This window comes from Lycium barbarum, chromosome 4, assembly GCF_019175385.1.
Source record: "Lycium barbarum isolate Lr01 chromosome 4, ASM1917538v2, whole genome shotgun sequence".
Classification (NCBI taxonomy): domain Eukaryota; kingdom Viridiplantae; phylum Streptophyta; class Magnoliopsida; order Solanales; family Solanaceae; genus Lycium; species Lycium barbarum.
Genome location: NC_083340.1, coordinates 331,814 through 344,116, shown reverse-complemented (window position 1 = coordinate 344,116; position 12,303 = coordinate 331,814). Strand labels below are relative to the sequence as shown.

General features: G+C 33.5%; 1 protein-coding gene across 1 annotated transcript; it reads right to left on the bottom strand.

Annotated features, from left to right (window-relative positions):
• Positions 1-6,663: 6,663 nt before the first annotated feature.
• On the bottom strand, positions 6,664-10,016 carry LOC132634703 (protein IQ-DOMAIN 18-like). The gene is made up of 5 exons (XM_060350723.1): positions 9,638-10,016; positions 9,185-9,436; positions 8,239-8,484; positions 7,838-7,975; positions 6,664-7,734 (listed from the first exon to the last, which is right to left on the bottom strand). Exons 1-5 carry the CDS (start codon positions 9,764-9,766, stop codon positions 6,970-6,972), a joined length of 1,530 nt encoding a protein of 509 aa, XP_060206706.1. The 5' UTR covers positions 9,767-10,016; the 3' UTR covers positions 6,664-6,969.
• Between the last annotated feature and the right edge of the window lie 2,287 nt (positions 10,017-12,303).

Sequence of the window (12,303 nt, the reverse complement as noted above, 5' to 3'; positions counted from 1 at the left end):
CACGTTTTGGGTCCTTTATTTTGTATAACATGACCCATAAAATTATCCTATTTTTTAGCTTATGTATTTTTCATCACAGCGTCTCTCTCCTCCACTTTTCAACTCTCTTTCTTTTCATCTCCTAAAATTTCTCCGATCAAAACGAAAATCGATCATAATAAATGTAATATATGTATACAAACGATCAACAAACATTTTTTATACACATTATTTGTATACAAAGCAAATAGCATATTCATGAATCTAATGTATACATCATATGTATACCAATTGTTATACATGTATTCATGAATTGATGTATACATCATGTGTATACCAATTGCTATACATGTATTCATGAATCTGATGTATACATCATATGTATACCAACTGCTATACAGATTGTTGATACACACGATTTTTTCTGTCATCTGGATATGATGTATACATCATGTGTATAACATCAGCTTGACAATTCAGCATAAAAAACGCAATTTAAGCTTGACAAGGTGACATACATGTTGATAGAATTTATTATATAGAAGATCCTGTATATTCATAAAAAAAAAAACACAATAACTTTAAAAACTATTATTATGTTCTCATACATAAGTCAGCAACTGCCGCAACAAAAATGGTAGAAATTTTGGCACTATTTGGATCCATAATTTTAGGGATATCTAGTAACTAAAATAAGAGAAGCAAAATAATTGAATCCCTAATTTTAGAAATATTCAAGGTGAATTAAGAAAAATAAATAATGGAATCCCTAGTTTTGCTCCACATTCCTATTATTAAGCTGCTTCTTTACTAAACTGGCGACGTAGTGCCAACTTTTTTAGGCCTAAAATATGCTAACATGTTTTGGGTTAAAAATATGCCAATAAGGTGTAGTACTTGTAGCAAAACGTCAATTCCCCGATGAGGTTTTTAGTTTTTTAACCCATTAAACCAGTTAATAAGAATTATGTACAAGAATAAGGGATAAGGCATCATTACCCCCTCACCTAGTAGCGTTTTTGCTACGACACATCTTACCTAATGTTTGGTCCTATCACCCCCTAAACTATTTAAAAACGTAATATTTTACCCCCTAAACGCTGATGCCCACTCTCATATGGGAGGGTGACATACACTCTCCTTGCCACATGTGCATTTATTTATTTTCTTTTTTAAAAAAAAAATCAGCTTACGTGTCAATTTTTAAGAATAAAAAAATAAAAAACTGATTTTTCTTTTAAAAAATTTATTTTTAAAAGCCTTTTTAAAAAAAAAAAAAAAACTGAAAACGCGAATTAAAAAACTGAATTTTCTTTAAAAAAAAAAATAAAACCCTTTTAAAAAAATTGATTTTTTTTTAAAAACCCATATGTTTTTTTTTTTTAAAAAAAAAAAAAACAAAACTGAAAACATGAATTTTTTTTTAAAATATGGAAAAATGGATTTGTTAAAAATATGGAAAGATTGATTTTTTTAAAAAAAATGTCTTAAAAGATCTTGATTTTCATTATTTCATTTTCTTAGGACACTTTTATTTTTCAAATAAAATCCAGAAAAAGTGTTTTTCTTGTCAAAATTTGAAAAAAAACTAATTTTTTTATAAAATTTTGGAAAAAATAATTATTTTTTTAAAATGTGGAAAATCCCTTTTTAAAACTAAATTTGTAAAACTACATTTATTTTCATATTTTAAAAAAATACAGATTTTTAAGAAAAAAATTAAGTTTTCCTGTTTTTTATGTTTCTCACTCTCTCAAAGAGAGTGAAACACACTCTCCTTGTCATGTTAGCGTTTAGGGAGTAAAATTTTATGGTTTTAAATAGTTTAGGGGGGTGATAGGACCAAACATTAGGTAAGGTGTGTCGTAGCAAAAACGCTACTAGATGAGGGGGGTAATGATGCCTTATCCCCAAGAATAACATATCTTATCTTTTTAAAAGTAACAAATATAGCATTTTGAAAATAAATAAATAATAAATTCCATTTAAATATTTTCCCTCTACATTAATTAATGAGATCTATTTCCATCAATACAATTTAATGCATTTACTCTTTCCTCTCTCTTCCATAATGTTCTCTTTCTTCCCCCACAACTGATTTTCTTTTTCAAATTTTATTTTTATGCGAATAGCTTATTTTTAAAAAAAATATTAATATATTTCAAGTATATGATTTTCCTTGGTTATTTATAGGTAAAGTGGGAGTTTACTTGGGAATTCACGACAAAGAGCTTGAATTACAACTTCTATTATGGAGAATATAGCTGAGAATTTAATTAGTTCAACTTAAACCTTCGAGTTTCCACATAGCATCTTGGCGGCCTGACTAGTAGTTTTGACAAATAGATATGTTCTGTGATTACAATTCCAACGACGATGCCTAATGCATATGTGGCTCCCTAAAACTTATCTATTTTTTTCATTTTGACACTTCAACTAATTGTTGTTCATATTGAACCCTTGAACTCGTCCTCAAGTGTGTTTATCAAACCCTCTAAATCTGATTTTTATTAGAAGCGAAAATTAAATAAGAAATGAAGGTGAAGTAATATTTTAGACATACGGTATGCTTTCCTTAGGTCATTGATATGTCGGTTTCTACTGATTCTGCTCTTTTATTGCGAACTTAATTAAGAGCTACTCTTTTCCCCCTCTTTCATTTGCTGCTAATCTCAGCTAAAAAATGACATAATTATATTAGAATGTATATTAGCATGTTCTTAAATTGAAGATGAAATATTATGTAAGTAGACTCAATATAATACAGTGCTCCTTTCTTCCATTTTTTTCTCTAATAATTACAAAAGAAAATACGACATCACTATCGTTTCTAAATACTTTTTCCATTTTCTTGTATAGATGAGTTTCATCTCTTTATCTCTTTTAATTTTTTTTTATGTTTTCCTCTTCTCAAGCATGATTCAAAATCACAAGTATTTTGAAGTTGTTGCAAAATATTTTAAAATTCGTTTCTTGAACTAATGAAATGACTTTTTTTTTTTCTGGGCTACATACTCAACTGATGGACTAAAATTTACTGCAAAATTCGGAGAATGGACATAAGGAAACCAAATGACGGAAACATTTACTGAGTCCGGAGCCTAAAGGGTATAAAAATACACGATATTTACCAAAAGGGGATGACCAAAAATTTATATACCAAAAGGGGTATATCGTGGATCAGCCCACGATATACCCCAAAAACATTTTGTGGCTGTCAACAAAAATAAAAAATAAAAAAATTAAACGTATAACGTGGACTGATCCACGTTATACAATATATTTTGTATAACGTGGATCAGTCCACGTTTTACAAATATATTTTGTAAAACGTGGACTGATCCACGTTTTACCTCTAAAGTTTTTTTTTTTTCGAGCACTAAAAAAAAAATTTGGTAAACTTTTTTTTTTTTTTTGCAACACTTAGTGTGTTTTTTCATACTTTGACCAATGATTAGTCGTGTATGAAGACTCCGAAACGTCAATATTTTATATAGAACCTGATATTTTTTTTCTGCGTACAATAATGTAGGCTCAATACATCAAAGATACGTAGACGTTCGGATCGTCATTTTAGGGGTTGAAAAGGTGCCCGAAGTAAGTTTTGTTTGAAAATTTCAAACTTAGTGTTTTTTCATACTTTGACCAATGATTAGTCGTGTATGAAGACTCCGAAACGTCAATATTTTATATAGAACCTGATATTTTTTTCTGCGTACAATAATGTAGGCTCAATACATCAAGGATACGTAGACATTCGGATCGTCATTTTAGGGGTTGAAAAGGTGCCCGAAGTAAGTTTTGTTTGAAAATTTCAAACTTAAGTGTTTTTTCATACTTTGACCAATGATTAGTCGTGTGTGAAGACTCCAAAACGTCAATATTTTATATAGAACTTGATATTTTTTCTGCGTACAATAATGTAGGCTCAATACATCAAGGATACGTAGACGTTCGGATAGTCATTTTAGGGGTTGAAAAGGTACCCGAAGTAAGTTTTGTTTAAGGTTTAAGTGTTTTATTTTTTAAAGTTTTGATTTGCGCGTGTTATTTTTTAATCACGACATAACTTTATTTTGAATATAAATATAATTCTAAAAAATATAGGGAGAAAAACTAGTTGTAAAGTGGTCAAACTTTAGATGGTCATAACTTTGCGCTCGGACGTCCGTTTTATGCGTTTTATTTTTGAACTTGCGTATTTTTTCGAGATCTATGCGGACAAACTGCTATGGCTGAGCCGATTTTTAAAAAAACGCCTTTTATCCCATTCAATTTCGATTTTCCCCCAAATTGGCGTAAAATTTTCAGTTTTATTTACTTATAAGATGATGATACGCAATAGATTTCAACGTAAAAATCCCGGGGTAATGTAGCTGTGAATGTCAATTTCACTTCTGCGGTTTCAATTTTTGAAAATAAAGCTGACTAATTTTCTCGATATCGACTAAAATAACCTTACAGTCAAACACTAAGTTTTTTCAAACAAAACTTATTTCGGGCACCTTTTCAACCCCTAAAATGACTATCCGAACGTTTACGTATCCTTGATGTATTGAGCCTACATTATTGTACGCAGAAAAAAATATCAGGTTCTATATAAAATATTGGCGTTTCGGAGTCTTCATACACGACTAATCATTGGTCAAAGTATGAAAAAACACACTAAGTGTTGCAAAAAAAAAAAAAACTTTAGAGGTAAAACGTGGACTGATCCACGTTATACAAAATATATTGTATAACGTGGATCAGTCCACGTTATACGTTTAATTTTTTTTTTTTAATTTTTGTTGACAGCCGCAAAATGTTTTTGGGGTATATCGTGGGCTGATCCACGATATACCCCTTTTGGTATATAAATTTTTGGTCATCCCCTTTTGGTAAATACCGTGTATTTTTATACCCTTTAGGCTCCAGACTCAACATTTACAGACGGTAGAATTTGCTCATTCGCTCCATCTTCTATAAGGTATATTGTAATACTATGTACTACATATATATTATACTGAAGGTATTACTATGTTATATATTGTATATAATATACAAACTTGAATATATTAATTCCTACTATTATACCCACAAATATTTTATTATCATCTTTTCAATTACACTTACCATTTTGAATATACCATATACATGATATTATTATATTATATACTATATATAATATAAAACTTCAATATACTGATTCTCATCTTTTCAATTACACTTACCAATTTGAATATACCATATACATGGTATTATTATATTACAATATATATTATATATAATATAAAACTTAAATATACTGATACAAATATGTTATTACCATCTTTTCAATTACACTTACCAATTTGAATATACCATATACATTTTTAGTATTTGCCCTTAGAAACAAAAATAGTGTTGAAAAAGTGGTAACACATGCTTAGAAATTAAAAAAAAATGAAAAGCTTAAGTAAAAAACTACAAATAGTGCAGATAAGAAGACTTTGACTATGTATATATAAACAAAGCTTGAAAATTTGTATTTCTAGGAGCTTGAGGAAATGAATATGAAAGGGAGAGGACATGAAATTGAAAATTAGAGGACCTTTTGATTGATAAGGTAATTTTTTATGTGAGAGAATTACATTTTATTGTGTATTTAATTAGGAGAGATATTTTAAGGGTATAAAAGATTGTATATAATATAATGAAAAGTTAAAAGATTAGAATAAATTATATTAATGTAAATTTTTTAAAGTAGTTGTAACTTTTGAAAATTTCTTTTTTAAATCTTGTATTGGTGTGACTTCTACCGTAAAATACTACTCGTGTCGCCAATTGTTGGAAATTTTCACAAAACAGATGAATCTCCTTTATTTAGGAGGAGGAGGACTAGCTACCAGGTTAACGAGCTAGTCGGCACCCGCTCATGGGTGAACCTCACCCAATAGCAACTTTACAACAAGGGTAAATTTCGGCGTGAGTAAAACTGAAGTGACTTGGGTAAATAAATGATGACAGGATTCCTCTGGCTGTAGGGCTGTAGGGGCACATGTTTCCTACAGAGTCCCTCTGATTTAAACTTTTCGTACGATTAGTGCAGGTTGAAAAAGGGTCCATCATTTAATTGACACTAAATTTTGCTGAGGTATGTAAAACATTAGGTGTCCTTGCTTGTAGTCATTGGGTCGGGTAAGACGAGAGAATCTTAACAACAGATTTTAACTGTTCCTTCAACCCGCTACTCATTAACTGTTCAGTTCAGGGTTGCCATAATCCCGTTAAAGAGGACATTATTATTTGGTTTGTTCTATGAACTCTTACTAGTAATGTTCTTGATTTTACATGGTTATGGAAACCTAGTACAACTTGAGGCCTAAGAACAATTTTTAACCACTTTTGTTGATTGGTTTCTCAATAGAGGGGGAACAGTGAATTTCAAGTAGGTATGATGCATATATGGTTTTGCGCGGAAGGTGCTATGCACGCAATGCTGAAAGCTAGATTCCTCCGTCTCTAGACGTAATTATCTCGACGGATCTCTTATGTTATTTTTTTCTGATCTCAGAAAATGTTGATAGTTGCCTTTCCTTTAGGACAATCATAAAAGTTCTGCATTTTCTCATGTTAGGAAACCAATAAATTGATAAATAATGTATAGGATAATATGAGCTTGAATATAGCAGAAATGATACGGAGGATTTATATAGTTGACTCTGAGTAAGTTGGAGCATTGATTAATTTGTTCGATAGGACTACATAATTCCTAAGCGTTAATTGCGTTGTGCATAATGAGCTGAAGGAAACTGAACCATAAAAGAAAACTCAAGATTTTACCTCTACTATAAGCTAGAAAATGAACAAAGAAATACAGATCAGGGCTAAGACATTTTCTTGCTTCTTTTACAACTAGCATTCACCTAACACCCTGATTTTCCCATCTAAATTAAAGAAAGATAGCACACACAAGAGCTGGCTTGGGGTAGGTCATCCTTATTCACTTGATTACTATCTCTGGATTTCTCATCTTAACCACCTCCTCAAATCAGTGGTTGAACACGGAGAATAAATTTCTCCACCAAGGCTGTCGGTGTAACACGAGTAGTTCGATTGTTGTTCCATCCCAAGATAGGCAGCTTGGAGACTTTTGAAGCTAGGACTTCTCAAGTTCTGACTATAGCCATAGGTACCATTTACTGAGTATGGTTCAGGAATTGGATAAGAGAGACGTTTTTTAACAGACCCAACTCTTTCTCTTTCTGGTGTGGAAGGTCTTTGTTTTGGTGTGCTTTGTGAACGAATCCGAGCTTTTGCAGACTCAGTAGCAGCCATATAATTAGGAACTGATGCAGCAGCTGCATCAATTCCTGAAATGCTATAACGGGACATTATACTGTTTGAACGGCTAGTGGAGCGAAGGCATGGAGTGTTTGCAGTTGATTGGCTTTTACGTGGGCTTGTTGGGCGAATTTGGAGAGGTTTCGGTTGACAAGGGGGTGGGGTGGCTGGTGGTTGAACTGCAGAGTAATTGTATGATGATCTCCGAGGACTACTAGCTTGTCTATGAAGTGGGCTCGAATGTTGTGATCTTCGAGCATTTGGAACTATGTTCGAGTACGGCTTAGCCGTGTCCATCTCAACAGTCTTTATAGAGTCTCTTCTGTCAAATGAACCTCTGCTGCTGGAGTTATATTGTTTTGATGACATCCACTCATCTAGCCAATTCGCCGACTCTTCTAGTTCCCTCTCATTTCTTTCTTCACTACCAACATCCATCTCATCCAATACCTTGATTTTGGAATGTGTAAAAGACAGTAATTCAGGGCTTATTTCTTGAAAGGATGTGAATAGTTTAACACGAGAATTAATTAAGGGATACAGAAAGTTGAACCTGTTGAGTAAAAGCATGAGCAAGGGATTTTTCCCGTTTAAAGGATGCTTCTTTTCTGGCTTGTAACATTGATTCCAGCTCTAGAAGTGATCTAGGACAATCCCTCCAATCATCAGCAATGGAGCTTCCATCTCTAGACTGCAGTACAAAATATTTTACAAGTACAGTCAGACCTATCCATAACAATATTTCACCATAACAGTACTCATGTTTTCTTAGGAACTGATCTTTTATGTTACGTTATATTATATGTTCTCTATGACAGCATTTCGCAATAGCAGCGAAAAAAATATCGGAACAAAGGCTGTTGTTATAGAGAGAGTTGACTGTATTAGAGGTTAGGAGCTTCTACTGAGTGTTGTTTATCAGACAGTAACAAAGGTGCAGAAAGTAGAACTCACTCTGGAACTCCGGTCTCGGATGTCATGAAGATATTTAGAGTCCCATAAATTGGTTGTTTCAGCAAACATTGACCTGCGGCCTCCATCATGTGAAAGGCGAGCACGTTGTTCACGAACCCGAGCCTGCACCCTAAGCAGAGCTTGCATACATTTCAGTGTCATCTTTGCTTGCTTCCGGACATTTTGACCCCTTATTAATGCTTGAAGCTTTACTATCCCCTGCAATGCTATTAGTGCCCTCCTAGCCTGCAGTAAAAATCAACGTGACTGTGTGCTTCACATGACAGGTATCTGTAAATATTTAACATTCCAATGCATGACTTGTGATCAAACGAAAATGGTCCCGAATCTAAGGCTCAAACGAAAATGGTCCCGAATCTAACGCTCAAACGAAAACGGTCCCAAATCTAACGCTAGCTAGTAGTGTCAGCCCTGAATCAAGTGCTACCTTTATAATTTCTCCTTCCTAAAATGCTACTACTACTTAGTACTCTTACTTGTCCCAAAACAGTCCATTTTATAGAAATGAAACCTTTTAACACATTTTAAGATTTAAATATCACAAAAAATTATAAGATCTCTTTACTTCCAGGAAAACCTATATTGCTTGGACCGGTCAAAAATGCCAGCAGGCTCCTTCAAAAAGTAGTGCATTTTTTGAGAATCCAACACGGTTGCAACAACATTTTTGGAGAGTCCGAGCAACACATACAGCTGAAAACAACTATCTCTAATTTTATTTTCTTCAACACAAGTCAAAATATGTCTTCACATGTTTCTGAAAAAATAGTAAGCCATTCATGTTTTTACGTAACTTGTATGTTAACTGTCGTGTCAGTAAAACTAACTGGTGACAGGAGGAAATAAATAGTTAAAAGCCATTTCCTTTTCTTTGTTCAAGATGATTTATCTGTAATTGGCATAACTTTTGGAATAGCTAGCTTACGAGATATCCTCTGAATGCTGTTTGGATGAGTATAGCAGCATTGTGTTGCCTGTTTGAAGGCGGATTATTGGAAGATCGGGTCAACCTGATGATCTCGACCGCTGCTTGAGCGCTGGCCACAGCAGCTTCAGCTGCTGCTGCTGTTGCTGCGGCCACTGCAATTGCATGTTTTGGATCAGTAATTACCTTCCCTTCATTTTGTTGACCATTTTGCGACTGCTTTCTGAATAACCACCTTCTCTTCTCCCTTTTCTGTAGAAATTACACCAATTAAAGAATCTACATAGTTTGTAGAAATCCCAAAAGAAAGCATCGACCAGTGGCCGGAGACAGGATTTTCACCAAAGGATTCATTATGTACTATATATAGATGACCTTGTAAATACAATGTGGCTTTTAGGACAAGTAATGCATTATATTGGAATATTACATGAAGTATATAGCAAGCGTTACCTTTTCTTCATCTTCCTCTAGTTCATGCTCTCTTTTCGCCTTTTTCTCGCAGCTGTTATCTTTAGTTGGTGACCTGAAAGCCCTCTTAACAGCACTCAACCATGAACTACCTCCCTTCTTCTTTCCCATTGAGAGGTAATTAAGTAACTTGCTTAAAGCAACATGGATAGACGAGTAAAGAAGAAGAAGAAGAAGGGGAGAATAGAATGGTGTGGTTTATTAAATTGGCTAAGCCTATTAGCTCCTGAAACAATAAATAGGAGGAGGGAAAGAGAGAGAAACGAAAGAGAAAAAAAAAAACAAAAAAAAAAAGACTGATGTCTGAGTATAGTATATAATGGAAGAGTGCTTATCCGTGCAGCATCTATTCAGAGTAGTAGGAGCACCATATCAATATGCGAGTCTTATAAGTGTGGGTGTTTTGTATTGGCATTGGCATGCCAAAATAAATAAAAACACTAATGGTGGGGTTAAGTGCCAGCGTGCCAGGCCAGAGCTTTACTCCAATCAACTAACGAAGAGACATTAAAATGAGTGAAGCTGCCTTAAAATAAGTTTTTTTTCCTAAGTAATTTGCTGTAACATAAGAATCCAAAGTCTCTTATATTAATTTAGTCAGGGCTTTGTGATAGAATGTGCCTTTCTCTATTTTTTTTTCCTGAAATTTACTACTGAGTACTGACCATCTCTCATGGCTTCACGTGTTATCTGCATCTGAGAGTAAAATTTATCTACAATCATTGATGCACTGTGTACAAGTTATCTAGAGCTTTGTTTGTGTTGTTCTGATTGATTAAACATATAGTAGTAGTATTTTTTTTTTCTAACTTCTTCTGAGTGTTTTCTGGTAGGTGCCTCACTCTATGTTTACACCAAATAATGCACGTGTAATACATTTTCATGGAGTGAAAATTTATGCTAATTAACCGTATTTAAATACTAAAAATCAATCAGCAAATACCTGGTATGTAATGTAAACATATAGTGGGTGCAGTTAAGTTTTTATCTATTTTGTCTAGATAAAGAAAGTGGAAGTACAATTTGACAAAGGCATCTGCATGTGGTTCTGGTAAGTGTGTAAGAGAGTTTATTTTTCCCTCGAAGACTGCCAATGTAACACCAAGCCAAACAAAAAGGAATCCATTTTTTTGGGTAAAAGGGATTTATAATAGTGCCTTCTTTAACCCCCTGGACCGGTCAAACTTGTTCTATTCTCTGATCTGCTTTCTCCTCCTGTTTGATTCCATTGCTTTAAAATTTAAAAAGAAGAAATTTTACTCCCATTTTTAATTGATAAAACTATATGCTCGTCATGTTCTTTCCTTATTTTCATCCCACTTACAATTTTTAAAATGTTTTAGAATAATAATAATTAAAACCTGAATAACACTCCCTCCGTTTTATTTTATAGGAAGATATCTGTGTGGATGCATAGTTTTTGTGTCTCCCACCCCCTCTCTAGTATCTACATTAGGATCATCCGGCTATATTTGAATTCACCCCGAAAAATCTCACATTAAATGTAAAAGTGTTCTATGATAAAGGCAACTTGATATTCAAGGCTCGAATCTGAAACTTTTGATTGAGAATGAAGAAATATTTATCACTCCACCACGAGTGGATGGAGAGTTAAGATTTCAAAAAAAAAAGTGTGTAAATAGAATGAGCCAAGTAGTAAGAATCTAGAGCTGCTACTAAAGCCTATGTTTCCGCCACCACTTGAGCTATAGTGGCAACACTACTAGCGAAACCTGGAATTAGGCACATAAACTTATTAAATTCTCTATATCCAGTACTCCACGAGAACAATATTTTTAGTAGTCTAGAATAGATATTTAGGGGTCTGGTAGGATAATAAAAGCTTTTTCATGTTCTGTGTATCTTTTACTACGTTATTAAAGTGTCTTTTTCTTTTCTTTCTATCTCTCCTCTTGAGGGATGCGAAATGGCACGTGAAGATAGGATAAATAGACGTTGCCCATAAACGTCCCAATTCAGTTAACTATTTGGGGATATCTAGCAGAATGGAGAAGCTATCCTTGGGACTATAATAATAAAGAAATCAACAACTAGAACCCCTTGCCATCTTTTCACCATCCATATAGTATTCATGTGCTATAACTATTGTAGCATTGTTATCCAAAAACTATTTATGCGCAGGCACAGAGAGAGACAGCTACATATGCAATATGCTAAAACGTTGCAACATGGTTATCTAGATCCTGTTCGTATTGACAATGATTGGGGATACATTTTCTACATTATTGAAATTAAAGCGTCATCAATTACTTCTGAAGAAAAGTTCTCTTTTTAGTCCCTTGTTTTTCTTTGTTCACACATTAACCCCTCTAGCTCCTTTGTAGTATGAATGTGAAATGATTTGAATCTCTGCATCAAAACTTTGCACTAGTTAGCTAGGCTAGTTTGAAACCAATAATATATAGCCCTTTCAACACCTTTAACGTGCGACATTGTATTACTCAAAGACCTTTTGTACTTGTAATTCAGCTTTTAAGGTTCATGCGTGACTCTATAGCTAGACCTTTATAACTTGTTTAAGTCTATATCATTAAGCGTGGGAAAATAAAGTATTCATCATTCCCTTTACAATTGTGCTTTTGAGTTTTTTTTGGTCTAAACGCGTAAAAACTGTTTACGATATTACA